General features: G+C 43.1%; 1 protein-coding gene across 1 annotated transcript in view; it reads left to right on the forward strand.

Annotated features, from left to right (window-relative positions):
- The window catches only part of GALNT2 (polypeptide N-acetylgalactosaminyltransferase 2), a 483,612-nt gene that overhangs the window by 442,188 nt on the left and 23,602 nt on the right, over nucleotides 1-17,822 (forward strand). Inside the window, 3 exon segments of the mRNA XM_030196432.1 lie at nucleotides 4,055-4,147; nucleotides 9,106-9,189; nucleotides 13,133-13,259. Of these exon segments, the coding sequence (XP_030052292.1) occupies nucleotides 4,055-4,147; nucleotides 9,106-9,189; nucleotides 13,133-13,259 (304 nt within the window).

Consider the following 17,822-nt stretch of genomic DNA (forward strand, 5'->3'; position numbering starts at 1 on the left):
AATGGCTAAAGAAGTTACCTCCCTACTGCTTCATCAAATCCTACCCAGATACGGCCTCCCCAAGCAAATAAACTCTGATAACGGTCCCGCCTTCGCTAGCGAAGTAACACAACAGCTCAGTACCAGACTGGGCCTCGACTGGAAGTTGCATTGTGCCTGGAGACCCCAAAGCAGTGGAGTAGTGGAGAGGGCTAACCGATCCCTGAAGAACCAGCTAGCCAAGCTATGCCAAGAAGCAAAAGCCAAATGGCCCGACCTGCTTCCACTGGCCTTGCTGCATCTTAGGTGTACCCCCAAGGCTACCGGCCTTACTCCCTACGAGATGATGTATGCTAGGCCACCACCACTACCCTCCTTTCCCGATTCCTTGCAGATACAGGGTGAGAGTTCCTTAGTGAAACAGATGAGAGCCTTACACCAGGTAGTGCAAGACATCCAGCAGTACACTGAAAGAGTAGCTCCCTTGGTCCTCACCAATCCTACGCACAGGTTCAGGGTGGGAGACGAGGTCTGGGTAAAAGAGTGGGATGAATCTGACTGCCTCAAGCCAAAATGGAAGGGGCCCTCCCTTGTTCTCCTAACGTCCTCCACCGCTGTTAAAATTGCAGGAAGCCCAGTGTGGATACATTGGACCCGATTGAAGCCTGCTGCTCCCACTAGCAGCACCCTGAAGCGTTGGACTGCGCACCAACATCCTGACGCTCCATTACGGCTGACTCTAAGAAAGACGTGAACCACCAGATTCATGCCTGCCCAGCAACAGGAACTCAGTTTCTGGACCCACTGCGTTTTTGGCTCTCTCTTTATCGCAGCCTTCATCGTGGGCCTCATTATCTTCTTGCTGCAAAAGCTCGGATACCTCCCACCACATATATAATGCTGACCATTTTCCTTCTCCTGTGTGCAGTTCCGAGCTATCATCCTGCCACCCTGAGCCTGAATTGCACTGAATGTTTGCGCCTCGTGCGCCACCGTATAGAGGGAGGATATCACCTAGTCACTACCCTCATTCACCAGACGCAGCCCCCGGAAGGCGATTGCCAGTTTCTCCCGACTTGTGCCCTCATCACTCCGAATGGCCTCCAACAGTTCCACAGATGCCTCCAAGGAAATCTCACTATCTGCCACAGCCCTACCAAACCAAGATACTACAATGTCACCCTCAGCGTAGGACTCCCTGCGTATGTGGCCGGACCTCCGGGAGTCGAGGGAGATGGCATTCTATATTACATTAATTCTACTCGTATCCTTGTCGGTGGCATCCAAACTGTAGCAACCCTCACCTTCGACGTCTGTGCCGCCATGGACAAGCACCCTTGGTCTCGCAAGTGTGGTAGCCAGAGTTGGCGAGAGGCATACGTTAAGGACCACAAGTATGTCTGCCCCTTCAGTCCAGACATGAGATGCTGCTCCCCGTGGGTGTGGCTCCCATGCGCCGGCGACACTCGAGCCTCGGGCTGGGACCGAGTATGTGCTTATACGGGAGGAGGATATGCCGGATGCGCCGGCCTGGGCGAATTTCGTCGAGGTTCTGGTAACTATGTGTCCCTAGACTGGCCCATCCGAGGACACGACAGGCCCTGGAGAGGAACGTGGGGCCTCGGCATTGACGGCGGAGGAATGGATCCGTTGACATATATTACCATATATCAGAGTCTCGAAACGAAGCCTCCTACGCACTACCAGACTACTGTTGTCGGCTACCAAGACGTATTTGATGAAATTGCTCGTGCTGAGCAGACCGAAACTAATTCCCCATTTCCCCAGAAGCCCGAAATATGTTCCTCAATTTGGCTGAAAACATCGCCCTCTCCCTCGGAATTGCCAACTGTTTCGTCTGTGGAGGTACCGACATGGGTGAACAATGGCCCTGGGAAGCGAGAGAGATCCGACAACACACATGGGATGCACTCAACACCACTAACATTACCTTTCCCCAACGGCCGAAGCCGTACGAATGGGCCCTGAGAACAAATGTCATAGGTACCCTCTGCGCTAGTCGAGCGCCATCGAAGCGTTACTCTGTACCAGTGGGAGACTCTGCTTGTACGGGGGTTCTTCAGTATAATGGCAGCCGGACGACCTGGTGGCAAACGGACAACCTGCCCGCCCCGGAGCCTATCTGGACAGAACCCACCTTGAACACGACATGGACATACGGAGGGAACGCCTCCCTCAAGTGGGTAGCCCCGGCGGGCTACTACTATATCTGCGGACGCAGGGCCTATGAACAACTCCCGACCCGCTGGTACGGTACCTGCCTCTTGGGCACGGTCCGACCTAGTTTTTTCCTTCTGCCCATACAAGTCGGCGAAACTTTGGGAATCCCCCTATACGTGGAAAAGGGGCCTGATAACCCTACCCGACGAAAACGGTCTTTCCCAATCATCAAGCCCAAAGTACAGATTGGAGACTGGAAGGACAACGAGTGGCCGCCTGAACGTATCATTCACTACTATGGACCGGCCACATGGGCTGAAGATGGTACATACGGGTACCGCACCCCTATCTACATGCTGAATCGCATTATTCGCCTACAGGCCGTACTCGAAATCCTTACTAACGATTCTGCCCTGGCCCTCAATATCCTAGCTCGACAGAACACTAAGCTCATTACCGCCGTCTACCAAAATCGCTTGGCTCTTGACTACCTCTTAGCCCAGGAGGGCGGGGTGTGTGGCAAGTTTAACCTCAGTAATTGCTGCTTACAGATTGATGACCAGAGCCATGTCATCAGGGAGATAACTGACCGGATGGTCAAACTAGCCCACGTCCCCGTCCAGACCTGGAACAGTGCGTGGGATTGGACTTCCTCCCTCACCAGCTGGCTCCCAACTTCCGGGAGCCTGCAAGGCCTCCTCGTCATGGGTGGCCTGTTTTTGCTGTCCTGCCTAATAATACCTTTGTCTCTCCCCTTAGTTTTCAGGTGTCTCCGCTCCACCATGGAAAGCATCGCTGACCGCCGTGCTGCTGCCCAACTTATGGCTCTCCAGATGTACTCCCCCATTCCCCAGTCTGATGAAGCTGACGATGAAGCACCTTGTGGCTGATATGCACTTTGAACCCCCTGAGTCACTCAATGGGCCATCACCCTTGTGCCAGCAAAAGACCGGCTACAAAGGGGGGGGGATTCCACTAGGGGCCCTCCGTCTCAACCCCGGCGAAGCAACCAACGGCTGCGCAAGGGCTTAGGGCTCGCTTGTTGCCTCCCTCGCTAACTATCCTTGTCCTTTCTTTCCTTTTCAGGGTTCATGGAGGTGATACTCTCCACCAGAATGGATGTTCAAGTATCAAAAGGGGGGAATGAAGGGGTGGAACGCCGGATACTATTCGAATACTATGAATACTACTGACCACCAGAACAACCTCATGTTTTGTGCCTACTGATGGACTTTTACTTATGCACTCTACCTCTGCTTTTGGCTATTTGGCCACACCTTATTACTGCACTGGACATTTGTGCCTTATCCAGTTTTACTGTTTACTAACAAGACAAGTTTGCTGTTTACTAATGTACAGACAGAATGCAGGGCTATTAGATATATAGCTTTTAACAGTAGTTTGCAAGGCCTATACAAGACCAGCTTGCACGTAGCAACGCCATCTGAATAGGCGACCTTGGAGGGTGCTGACACCCCCCCTGCATTCCTGAGCCGCACCTTATCTCCTGTGCTAGAAAGGAGCATTGTGTGTGTACAGAATAAGCTGCTAAGTTTCGTTTTTCTTGCCAGTATCATTTCAGTGTTATGACGTGTGTACGTACTGGGACTACAATTTTGTACTGTAAGAACTACAAATGTTTACTGCGCATGACAAGTATGACGTGTAAGGGGCCAAATGCGCAGGCCCAGTAGGGAGGTATAAATGTAAGCGTCAGATGATTTATGACACACAGTGTCCCGAGGCTACTCGGTGCTGTTCACTTGCTAGCAATAAAGTTGCCTTGTTTGGAACCAAAATTTGCCTTTCGTCTCCTGATTTCCCACCTGTTTCACTTTGACTTGCACTCAGTGCACCATGATTAAAACAATGTCCTCTTTTCTTTTTCTCCTAGAAATACACGTAGAGCGGCAGAAGTTTGGATGGACGAGTACAAAAATTTCTATTATGCTGCAGTGCCTTCAGCCAGAAATGTACCTTACGGCAAGTAAGTCATCTTCATGCCCCTGCCCCCCACCCCCAGCCAGTAATCTTCTTTAGTTGCCTTGTATTCTTGCTTGTTGGGTGAAAGTTTGTTTATGTTAATTTAAATCAATTTGGTATACCACTAATCTTTACCAGATCAGAGTGATTTATATAATAAAATCTAAACAGCTCAAGCAAGAAAAGGAACGCCATAAAAATAATAGAACAGACCTACCACACACTCCTCAAGACTGCATTCATTCTTCCACATATTCTATTAATAAGCCAAAACAAACAAAAAATGGTTCTCTGAAGGACATTCCAGTCTTCCCTACATTGCGAGCTACAGATTAAAAGCCATCTGAAAGAAGTAAGTCTTCATATAATTGGCTTTTTCACAAATTTCTTTAAATAGCTCATTCTGTAATGTTGGTGGCAGCCAAAAGAATGCCCTCTCCCTTGTGACTACCCATTGCACCTTAGAGAAACGAGGCATTGATATTCTATAGTCCTGCATAGATCTAAGGCATCTATAAGAATGTCCAACTACTTAAAGGGCTCTGTAAAGCTGTTCTTAATTGTTGCATAGTTTGTTTTTAGGACCAGCAGTTGAAGGGGAATCCTCCTATTCTTGTGGTGTTAATAAAATGGGCTCAAATGACAAGAGATCCAGCATGCATAACTGATGTATAGGATTGGTAAGCTGTTTTGGTACACAGCCCTTTCTAAACCAGGGCAAATATGAGGCTAGTAGCAGTGCAGCTGATGGGGTGGAAGGACTGGAGAGCGATGGAGGATCTGGTTCAAACTGAAAGGAGCTATAAATTCAGCAACAGTTCTTTATATAAGGAAGGTAAACATGAACAAGAGATATGGTTCACCAAACAACTCACTGACAAAATAAAGGTAAAAAAAGGTAGCGTTCATGAAATACAAAAGAACACAGAAGAGAACCCCCAAAAAATTCTGCAGGGAATTGGGACAGTATGAACACCACCAACTAAGCCGAGACAGAAACATCCTGGAGAAAGTTATGTGAGGACACTGTAGAACTTAACTAAGATACAAAATGGCTACTCTGTATACAGGATAATTTGGAATGGGTAAATATTACCCCTATGGAATGGCCTGAAGTAACAACAAAAGTACTGGAAAACAGGTTAAAAAGAAACCCAAATTGGAAGAGTCCTGGCCTAGATGGAGTGACCATTTTGTGGCTCAAATGGCTAATATCTCTCCAGCAAGGCATGGCAAACTGCAAAAATCAATTGATCCGGCAGTCAGATCTGACACTACATTGACATCAAGCAGAACACTTCTTCCAAGGGGAGATCCAAGTAACAATCTTAAAAATTATAGACTGATAACTCGTCTCTAAGCTGTTTACTTCAATAGATGCTGATAGAATTATACAATCATATAGACTCTAATAACATCATGGCAATAAAGCAGAAGAGCATTATGAGAGGGTCATATGGAACAAAAGACTAATTAATGTTGAATAAAGCCATCATAGCCAGTGCTAAGAAAAGCAGAAATCTTAGTATACTATGGATTGACTATAAGAAAGCCTTTGATAGAGTCCCACGTTCCTGGATAGTAAATTGCCTTGAAATGTACAAAGTCATTGATTAAATACATCAAGTTTACCATGAAAATGTGGCAAACCACGTTTCATCTGCAGTATGCAGAAGGACAATTTATCATTCCTAACATCAAGATTCAGCGAGGCATATTTCAGGGAGACTCGCTATCCCCACTTCTATTTTGTTTGGCACTTAATCTACTGAGTGCTCTTAACCCTGTGGGTTTAGCCTTACTCCAAAAGATGCCAATAATCCAGAGGTCACATTGCATTTATTGTTTGTAGATGACCAGAAACTTTACAGTTCCAGTGACCAGCAATTACTGGCGCAGTTTCGAATGGTGAAAAGGTTTTCAGATGACATCTGGACTGGACAAATGTGCTAAGGTGACTTTCCGTAGGGAAAAGTTGAGCAAAACTTAAAACATCTCTAGGAGCAGAGGAAGGAACAACTACTGAGCAGAAATCGCTAAGAGAAAAAAAATCAGTAAAGAATATTATAGGAGACTATAACTGATATCAAAGAGTGCATTAACATCATAAAATCATAACCATAGTGGGTCAGACCAATGGTTCATCTAGCCCACAAACAGTGGCCAAGCCAGGTCACAAGTACCTGGCAGAAACCCAAATCGTTTCAACATTCTATAAGTAAGGGTGCTGTGCAGCTGAGGGAGGGGAAAACATTTTGACTGGTAAGTTAAAAATTGTCAGCAATACTTGGGGATGATGTGTGGTTATAAGCAAGATTCCATCATGTTTGGCTGCCTAAATGGTTGTCATGGTGTAGACTTGACAACCATCGTTTAAGCTTGGATAACTGGGGCCCACACAGAGTGGCAGGCATTGTCTCTAGCCACCTTGTTGGGCAGACTGGATGGACCATGCGGGTCTTTTTCCGCTGTCATTTACTGTGTTAGTGAGCGCTAGTATACTGAATTGTATTTGCAGAAGGCTAAAACACACAGCTTTTCTTTTCTTTTTTTATTTAATAATTTTCAACAAGTACATCTAAAGCACTATTTCAAGAAACCAGTACAGCTCACATCACAAGAAAAGGATAATTAGTCAAAATAATAAACAGGAAACTTAGACAATTAGTCACAAAACTATTTAGAGAATACTTAGGCGATATTACTAAACATCACCCATGATCACATTATTTAGCTTCCTTATTAATAACAGTCTTTCCAATAAGAGATGGGGGAAGGAACAGACAATTGAAAAAACAAAACAAAAACTAACTACACATACATCGAGGCAGAGCTCCAGTCTGTCCAGAATTTGGCCTTCCAATGCGATTTGAAAAACGTGAGCCATTAAACTGGCTTTAAAACATTTTCACACTTCAGCTCAAAGGCTGAGAGGGAGTTGCATCCACAGACAAGGGACAAGATTAAAAAAAAAAAAAGTGGAATCCTGAGTGGTAATCCAATGAGCCTTGGAGGGATGTGGAATTACTATCTGGAAATCAGCCAGAGATTGAAGAGGTCTGTTAGGGACATAAGGTGAAGCCAAAATTGCTAAGTAACTATGGACCTGTTCATAATTGGCCCTGTGTGCAAGAAGTAAGATTTTAAAATCGTTACGGTATTTAACTGGAAGCCAGTGGAAACGAAAAGAGGTGAAATCTAGTCTCAATGATAAGCATTACCCAAAAGGTAGATGGCAGTGTTCTGTAGCATCTGAACATACTTCAGAGACTTATTAGAAAGGCCAGCATACACCATATTGCCATAATCTAACCTAGACATAAGTAAAGCGTGCATCGATGAGTGAAGGACTTTGTCTTCTAACAAACCTTTAAGAGCACGTAATTGACGTAATGTGAAAACAGTTTTCTTAATAATTGTGGCAATTTGTTGAGAAAAGGTAGGCTGGTAATCACCTCCCCCAGATAGTCCACAACAGCAATAGGGGTTCCCCAAAAGATTGGGATCAGGGACAGGTGATCAGACCTCCCTGTAATCCAACAGGTAAATGTTTTAGATAACATTTAACACTAAGTGATTATCCTTAACCAGCCAGCACCCCACCCTAAACAGGACTGTAGAGGCCTCGGGTCAGGAGAAATAGTATCCAGTCTAGCTTATTAGTAAGATGTCATCAGCATAAATGTGAAAGCTGAAACCTAATTCTTTTATCAATGATGCCAAGGGACTGAGAAACACGTTGAAAAGGATAATGAGGACCCCTGAAGTACTCCACAAACACTTCTAGATAATGGATTGCCCTTGGAAACTGCATAAGAGCAGTCAAAAAGGAAGGATTTAGCCATTTCAGGACTACACCTGAAATACCACAGGCACCTAGACAGGTGAGCAAATATCTCATGGTTCACAAGATCGAAGGTCACAGTAAGAGTAACCTGTCCACTATTTAATAATACCTCATATACTTCATTCAGTAAAGCTGTCAAGACAGTTTCTGTACTATTCTCAATTCTGAAACCTGACTGTCTAGAATTTAACACATCCTTTTTCTCTAGGAAAACATTAAGCTGATTTAACGCAATCTTCTCAAGTTTTAAAGCAAAATAGAGGTTAGAAATGGGCCGATAGTTTGATGGATTATCGTAATCAAGAGAAGAATTTTTAAGGATGGGGGGGGTTGATGTTTTCAATGTTAAGGAGCAATGATTAACCATGGAAAGCAATAATGACAAAACCCTATGGATGGAATTTGAAATCCAGTTTGAAAGGTAGAGGATCTACAGAAGAAAAGATCTTAGAAATGGAAGGAAAGGGTTTTGATAAAGAAATCAGGGGAACCATTTAGAAAGAATTCCACGTACCTCAGTCAATCTTCTCAGAAAAATATGGCAAAAGAGTGCAAATAAAGAGGAGCAGCTACTACTGGAAATAGATCTATAAAGAATAGAATACAATTTATGTGATGAATTGTCTGCATTTTGAATAATGCAGTAGATTTTGTATGTAACAGATCAGTCACCACGTGGGACACTGAAAATATGTCACAAAATGTTCCATATGCAAAAAATGATTGTTTTACATAAAAATGAAGACCTGCAGACCCCGCTGTGTTTGTGGCAGAAGGGGAAGGTGGTGGTGGTGGTTAGGAGATTGAATTGGAGGGATGGGCACAAGTGGTGTTGCTGTATAGTGCTGGGCACTTTGTGAGCTAGAATGAAGATAAAGTTACAGTTACTTTCGTATGCTCTGAAATGTCAATTAAAAATGAGTTACACAAAAAATGAAGGCCTAATGTAAAATGACATTTGTATTCTGGTGACTGGCACATTCATTCAACCAGATTTTGCATAAGGTGGGATATGATCCAGATTAAAATGATTGTGTTTCACTTCTATTATGTGCAATTCTGTTTTGAGTATAATACACTATATAACCTTTTCATTTCTCCTCATTTCGTTTTAGCATCCAGAGCCGTCTTGAATTAAAAAAGAAACTAAACTGCAAGCCATTCAAGTGGTACCTAGAGCATGTCTATCCTGAATTAAGGTAAAATTTCTCAAGCCAAGTAGGGATAGAGTACAGGAGTTTTCCTTTGACAATTCTGTGCCAAAAAAAAAAGAATCTTGGGAAGAATTTGGATGGTGAACAAAACTGAGAATGTCTTTTATGCCTCTGTACAGGGCCAGGGTGTGATCACTCACTGACTGTTGTGTGCAGTTCTGAAATCCCTCATCTCAAAAAGGATATAGTGGAAACAGAAAAGGTTCAGAGATGGGCAACCAAATGCTAAGCTTGTTAGGGCTCTTAAGCTTATAAAAGAGACTCCTGAGTGGAGAGGAATGGTTAAATACGGAACAGTTGTGTAGCCTTTCATACAGCACTAAAACAAGAGGGCACTCCATTAAACTAATGACTGAAGCTAGGGGAGTGGGGGCTTGGGGAGGGGTTAAGGGCAGTTTGTTTCTTGAAAATTGTTTGTGTAACTGGTTATTTCTATTTTTTTGTGTGTGAATTTTTTCATTATTGCTTGATGAGAGACCCATTATCTTGAAAACTTAATTAAAAAAAGATTTAAACATAAAAACTAACGACTGACTGAAAACAAATTGTTTCATGCAATGCGTACTTAATCCGTGGAATCTGTTGCTTGAGGATGTGATCTGGAAGACTAAATAGTGGGATTCAAAAGAGATTTAGACAAGTTTCTGTATGAAAAGTCCTTTAAAAATGTTAGCCAGGAGGACCACGTGATGCTGTGAGTAAGGGAAGACATCTTTCTGACCTGCTCCAGGGCTTCCAGCATTATTTTGTAAAGCATTTTGCGTATTCCTGGTCAGTAATTACATACTTCTGCTCCTCAGCTGTGGGGACACTGCACGGACAAGTTTGTAGAGCACCCGCAGGAGAGGATGTCTGTGAAATCTGACTGGAAGGATTGTGACAAGGTGAAGCCGATGGAAGACAAAATAGCTGCTCCCACAGCAGGGGCCATCTCTGTTCATATAGACGGCCCTCTCAGAACTACAGCTTGCAGTGGAATAGGCTTTGGATCCACGATTGGAGGTCCTCTCAGGGCAAATAACACATTTGGAAATGCTGCTCACAGACACAAATAAAAGAATGACTTAGAAGCGAAGGTCTTGAGACTAGAGGATGGAGCACAGACCTCAGACGCTGCTCTGAAACAACTACAAGCCGCCATATGCAGCCATGAAGCAAAGCTGGAAGACCTAGAAAACAGGTCACAGCATAGCAATTTGCACTTTCTAAGCATACTAGAAACTGTCGCTGATCACCACTTACTATTGGAAATGGAAAACTGGCTGGATAAATCTCTACCCTTGCATGAGGGCGTAGGCCCTGCTAGACTGGAACGAACGCATAGGGTAGACAGGAAAATAACAGGGGAGCTTCAGCCTTGTATAGTAATTGTGAAGTTTTACAATTATATATATAAGATGGAGACTTTGAAAGCATACAAAACCTGAAGGGATGCTTTAATATATGATAGGGCCCCAGTGCAAGTATTCCAGGATTTTTCCACTTCTTTGTTGGAAAAAAGGAGGCAATTTCACTCATTGTGTACCATTCTTTCTGCATGCCAGATCCGCTTCATGTTTCTGTATCCCGCAATCTTGAAGGTGTACCATGGAGGAAAATGGAATGTATATACTTCTTATAATGAAGCGCATGGTTTTGTCAATATAGTGAAAACTGCAGACTGTACTGTAACCTGATGACATTATTACCATGGAGCTAACACCTCCAGATATGTTTGGGTTGTCTTTAGTTTTGATTTTAGAGACTCCTGGGATGAGAGCTGGGCGCCCTGGAAGCTGCATCCTTATTACAGTTTGCAGTTTACTTTTTGGGTCTCCCCTCTAATGAAGTATGGGTTCTAAACAGGGTGTTCGTGTGATGTCCTGGAATGTCTAGGGCATCACATCCTAGATCAAGTGTTCTAAAATATTGGTGCAGCTTAATCGCTACAATGCTGATATTATTTCTCTACAAGAAACTAAATTGAATGATGTAGAACACCAAAAGCTTGGGCGGAGCTGGGTTAGAGGAGTGTATTACTCATTCTGTTTCCATCTTAGGGCGGAAGTGGCCATCCTTGTTCAAAAATCATTGACGTTTGAGGTTAAACGTGTATTAAAGATGAATATGGCCACTATCTCCTGATCCAAATTACTTTGCCTGGCTGTATATGTCACCTCTTGACCACATATGCACCCAATCAGTATGAACATGCATTTTTTTAAATGCCTGGTGCAATTGGGTATGAGAGATCTTTCGATGCCCCTACTTCTGGTTAGGGACTTTAATCAAGTGAGGACCCTGCTGTGGATTGCTCTGTGGGTTTGATCTCTTCACGGGTGGGAGTGGACCCCAGTGTGCCCCACCTGTGTGCTTCATTGGGTCTGGTTGATGTTTGGAGACTTCACCCCTTGGAGTGAGACTAAATGCATGTTTCCAAGGTCCATGGCATGCTGTCACTCATCGACTATGTCTTTCTCTCTCATACTGTCTTTTCCCAGGTCACTAGGGCAGAGATTGGCCCAACAATGCTTTGGGTTGACTTAGATTTGGGATCAGGGTATAAGAGAAGTAGAAATTGGTGTTTCCTACATATTTTTTGAACAAACATACTTTCAAGCATATTTGCGCCAACAATGATAAGCCTATGTTGGTTACTCCAGTTTTTTGGGCGGGAAAAGCCAAGGTTCTGTTAAGAGGAGACATCTCTTATGTGGCTTGGAGAGACCAATAGATATCTCAGGGCATGCTACATTTGGAAATAAAAGTATACTTTGGCTAAACGGATCTTTATACAGCACTCCCAAAAGCTGTGAAAACAATCAATGACCACCTAATCTTCAGGAAATCATTAAAAACCAACCTGTTTAAGAAGGCTTACCCTACCGATCCAACGTAAATCCCCACACCCAGCAACACAGCAAAACCAAAGATCGTACTGGACAATATACAACCTTCCCTCCCTTGAACCTTCACGGTGTTTGAAACACACCGACCTTACCCGACCACAATATAACCTTGTATTTGTTCTCTACCGGATTTGGCGAATGCCTTTATGGTACTATGTAAGCCACATTGAGCCTGCAAATAGGTGGGAAAATGTGGGGTACAAATGTTACAAATAAATTCTTAAGGAGAATGTCCAGTCATTTGTGTGTGATCTGAAACTGAAGCATAATTGGGTTATGTAGCAATATAGTGATGCAAAGCACGTCTACATCTGAATGACTAAGGAGAAACAAAATTAAAGTTTTGAACTGACCTAGTGATAGTCATGACTTGAACCCAATGAAGATGGTGTGGCAATACTTGAAACAAACAGTTCATGCATAAAAACCTACAAATGTCTTTGAATTAAACTAATTCTGCAAAAAAAGAGTGGGCTAAGATTCCTCAACAAAATTCTGAAAGACTGATTGCAGCCTGATGCTTCCTATAATTTGATATTATTGCTGCTAAAGGCAGTACAATCAGTTATTAAGTTTAGGGGGCAGTTACCTTTTCATATGAGTGATATAGGGGATTAGATAACTTTGTTCCTTAAATGAAATAATACTGTTTGTGTTTATCTAATATTACATTTTGTTTAAAGATCAGAAACTATTCAATAATAGGGAAAATTAGGAAAGTGTAAATACTTTGTTTTACATCACTGTAGGTTCATGGTTATGTTCTTTGGCTACACTGAATCAGAATCCTGGGATCATACTGAATTGTTCATTTATTTGATGAGTAGACATTACTTGATATTTATTGCTGATAAGATAAGCAAAGTTTTGTGTTATCCTCATTTTGCAGTGTGTGGGGTTTGCTTCCTCTTAGGAGGGATTGAGTATTAAGGTACTGGTAAGGGCAATGGCAGCATCGCTGAATCAAATTGTGTAGGAGTTCCAAAGGAAAGACATCAAAGGAGTAATCTGGTATTTCCTGTTTGACATTTCTGTTCCAGAGTTCCTGATCATCAAGACATAGCTTTTGGGGCCTTACAGCAGGGCACAAACTGCCTGGACACTTTGGGTCATTTTGCTGATGGAATTGTTGGAGTTTATGAATGCCACAATGCCGGTGGCAATCAGGTACTGAGAAATCCTTGCTGGCAAGTGTTTCAAGTGAATTTGTAAATTATTTTTCAAATGTGCCTAGATCATTTTGAGATGGTACAGTAGCACATCTTTGGCTACTTTGCCTCTTATGTGAACAGATCTGGATGCTTGAAAACTTGATGTTATGTATCTTAAGCAGGATATTTACATTTAATTCTTGATTCACTTTCCTGCTCCTTGTGATTTTACTCCTGAAGCCTGGCCTTGGCCTGATGTTGAAGGCGCAGATGTCTTCTACCTCCCTTGCATCAGGCTTGAGGTCATCCAGGTAGGCAGGAGCTATAAAGAAAGAGAAGTCTGAAGATTGTGCCTGAAATCTCTGTGGCGCTGAGTTTCAGACCCCTCATCTATAAGACAAATAGCTGTTGCAAAGAATGTTTTGTGGGGGAAAAAACTCCAGGAACTTTTGTTAGATGCCAAAAGGGTGGAAAAAAAGATTATCATCTTAACAGGCTCCATAAATGAAAATTACTCCACCTGTTGCATACTTCTTAGAAGTTCCCAAGTCTTGGTGCGAGGAGATTCTGCAGCACATAGAGGTTTTGGCAAAAGAGAGAAAAAGGAGATGACAGCTCTATTAACATTCCAGAAATATCATTGAAGAAAAAACATCTACAAAAGAGTGAGCTCTGAAGTAATGTGACTAGCAAGAACACTCCCTAAGTTGCTCTGAATTTGGCAGGCTGAGGAGGGGGAGAGAAGGGGATTGGTAAGAGATTGACTGTGAACTCTTGACCAATAGGATCTTTTATGGATAAAGGTCCTTGGTTGCCACTAATCCTGTCTTTGCAGCCTATGGAGGGATAGCTTAGGGGGCCATAGAGATGAATGCTTATAAAAAAAAAGGAACTCTTGAGTTCTGCGCTTCAAGGACTCTGAAAGATAACCAGGAACCACCCAAAATGTCAAGGACCATAGGAGAGCTGCTTCAGTACCTAGCACAGGACATTGAGGCACTTCCTTGCTTGAAGAGATCACCTTCCCTTCCCTATCTCCTGCCTCACCAAGAAAACCAGCACATCACAACTGAAGAAGCACAGGGGAGGAAAGCCATCCTCCCTCCCCCCCCCCCCCCCCCCCGTCTGTTTACCACAACTCCAGAGTATTGGAACGGAAGGAAGCAAAGACCCCCCACAGACACACACACCTTCAAGACTGCAGTAAGCTGCTGCTGCTGTTGCTGCAAAAGACAGGCCTGTCTACACAGAACACACAGTTCCACAATGCATCACACCTCGTCATACACAGTATATTGATTGACTCCCACACACATTGCATTTACATCCCTTCCCACAGGTACAATAGACAGTATCCATACAACCTCTTACACAAAGCATATTTACAGCCCCCGACACACATGACAGCCTAGTACAGCGTATTTACAGCCTTTTGCCTCATACACCCCCATCTACCCACATAGCACAACACAAACACTGTCTACTCCCATTCACATAATCAAGGGCCCAGTTTTTCACACATACATTGTATTATGGAACTTCAGATAGCCACTGCCATCAGTAGACCAGCAGACTGCAGCTAACCAGAAGCCTTCCTTATCTATCACCACTACAACAGGATTGAGGATTGGTGTTGCAGGGCCCCATTGGTTATAAAATCAGAACACACCTGGGTGGGAAGGGGAAGCATCCACCAGACTTGTTTTGCACTTCCTCCCCCACCCCCCCCAAGTTACGATGAATGGAGAAGAGGAAGAAGAGGTGATAAAAGTGATGAAGGGTATAAAGAGAGAGGTAAGATGGGAAGGTATGGGCATTGAGTCCAGGATGGGAGACGTATTTAACCTGTTGCAATGTCTACTTTGTGATCCACCAACCAGCATGCTAAAGTAGACTGGAAATTAAAATGTAAGAAAAATCAGAAGCAAAAATATAAATCCTGGAAGCTGAGAATATATAATAAAAATGTGAACAGAAGAGATGAAACAAGGAAGGAAGATAATAAAGACAACATAGTTTGGACAAAAGTAAAATGAAGTTACAGAGCTCCAGTGAATAAAAATCTGAACACAGAAGGTAAAAAATGTATGCTTCATATTTAAAGCATTAGGTGTCTAGGTCTACATAAATGAACTCCTCACCCCTCCCAGTGAGGTTGATATTTTTCAGGACTTATCCTGGTAAGAACATCTCTCACCTGGGTAAGTCTCACTCATAGTGTCTATATTCGGGCTTTCAGCAGCAGCATCCACATAATGCCATTAAAAATCCACAGGCTGTTTTGCCAGTATCTGGGTAGTACCCAGATAGTATGGGGTGGAGCCTGGGCAAAGTTGGAATCTACCCAGTTAGTGGCAATATTCAGTCACCAACTGAGTAATTGCCTGGATAAGTTAGGATAGCATGAAGGCTGTATTAACTTTATCCAGTTGCTTATCCAGATACTGGTCTGAATATCACTGGTATCTGTATAAGTAGTGCTGGCCAATGTTATACCTGGAGTGCCATCTGATACCCAAATATCGGCAGTGAATATCTGGGTATAAAAATCCCACAGCAGCTCACGTAAAAAAAAAAAAAAGACTGCTGCGAGCTGAATGTTCGGTGTGGAGGGGAAGGAGGCATTACATGGATTTCAAGCACTAGGCCAGGGGTATCCAACATGGACACTCGCCCAGCCAGATTTTCAGGATGTGCTTGAGATCTATTTGTATACAATGGAGGGAGCATGTGTAAATAGATCTCATGCATATTCATTGGGGAGAATCCTTAAAATCCAACTGGGTGAGGGCTGTTGTTGGATACGCCTGCACTAGATGCATAAGCTAAGTGCCAATGTTTAGGTATAAAATATGAGACTCAACTTTTGAAAATCATCTTTGAAGGCCTGAAAAATTTAGAGGGCAATCTTAAAAGTAAAAGAGTACATTATCCATGGAAACAGGCTTTTATAAAATCTCCTGCCCTATACGCAATAAAAGTACACATGTAAAAAGCTTTTATTCTTTTAGAATAAGCTTACTACCCATGGAAACTAAGTGCCTAAGTCATGGAACCCAGTTATAGAATTGCTCCTTATCGGTGCAGGGACAGAATTGGTGGCCCATTGGCAGAGGTATCAGGTGCCACAGAAAGCTTTTTTGTTTAGAGGGCCCAAGCTCCAACCCTGCCCTCCCCATCCAATATTGCCCTTCTCTCTCCCTCAGCCTATCCACCTTCATGTAGCACCTTTCATTCTCTCCCTCCTGCTTCCATGTCCACCAAGCCTATGGTATTAAACAAATAGCAGAGACATGCTTCTTCTACTGGTTCCGTCCCCTCTCATATCAATTTCTTTTTCGGAGGATGCGAGACTAGCAAAGGAAGCTCTGGCACACAGAGAGCTGCGGTCCTGCGCATCTTTGCTATCTATCCCCAAATCTCTGGGAAGGCAGAGGGTTTGGCACCTTTGATTTTGATGCCATGGCAGCTGTGGCTACCCCTGTTCCAGTGCCAGTGACACTGTGTCCCTAACATTGTGAATCCATGAAGATTTCTACACTTGAACAGTTACAAGTAAGCAAGTGTCCTTTCACCCGTTTTGTTTTGTGCCCTCAGATTAAATAAGCAAAGCAGAAATAGCTAGACTGGACTGTATTGGGGAATTTCAGGGTTTTTTCAGTTTTCTTTGGTTTAGATTATGAGCCATCACAAATGAAATAAACCCCACTCTCAGGCAAATACTTTAGAGCTCAGGTTTAGCATTGGGTTTTTTTTTTTCCATATCTCTCATGATTGCATCCCTTAAGGGTAGAAAGACCTTTGCTGTGATTTAGCAACTGAAGCAGATAAAATAATGATTTCATGGTTAATTTAGTTTCTTTGTGCATTTGGAAATGTTTTGCAGGACATGTAAAAGTCTGGACTAATTCCTAACTCTGCTAAGTTAGTTGGTGCTAGGATCCCATTTATGCTTTCTTTTACTTTTTCATTTGATCCAGAAGCATGTTTCTGAAATGTAGACTGTTTTTCAAAGAAGTGCGGAATACATTTTCTTCCAGTAAAACCTATTGAGCTATAATTGCATATTTCTCGTAGTTTGGATTATTGATCTTGGCAGTATATGTGGATGTCATGGTACTTCATTTTTTTGTCTCTGACCTTTTTCCCTTAGTGTATGGCATGGTAACCCTTTGATTGAGGTTTATTGCCTTAGAGGAAATGGATGTGTTCAGTTTAAGATTGATGATGCCCAAGCACATAAAAAGAACCCCACAGACACAAGGGGACAGACAAAATTAAACGAGCTAAGAAACAAACTTCAAGAGTTGCAGCTGGCAGAAGTGGCCGCTAAACTACAAAAGACACAACAGGAACACTTTGAACTTGGGAATAAGGCGGGTAGACTGCTAGCTTGTAAATTAAAAAAACTAGCACAACGTAATCATATAGGGGGCATACAAACAGCTGAGGGGAACTTTGTAACACAGATGGAACAGATTCAAGAGGAGTTTTTGAATTACTATACAAATTTATATGAACCAGAACAAGTCCCAGAGGTAGATGAAATAGAGCAGTATTTGCAAGAGGCAGACCTCCC

This window comes from Microcaecilia unicolor, chromosome 3 (genome assembly GCF_901765095.1).
Source record: "Microcaecilia unicolor chromosome 3, aMicUni1.1, whole genome shotgun sequence".
NCBI classification, from domain to species: domain Eukaryota; kingdom Metazoa; phylum Chordata; class Amphibia; order Gymnophiona; family Siphonopidae; genus Microcaecilia; species Microcaecilia unicolor.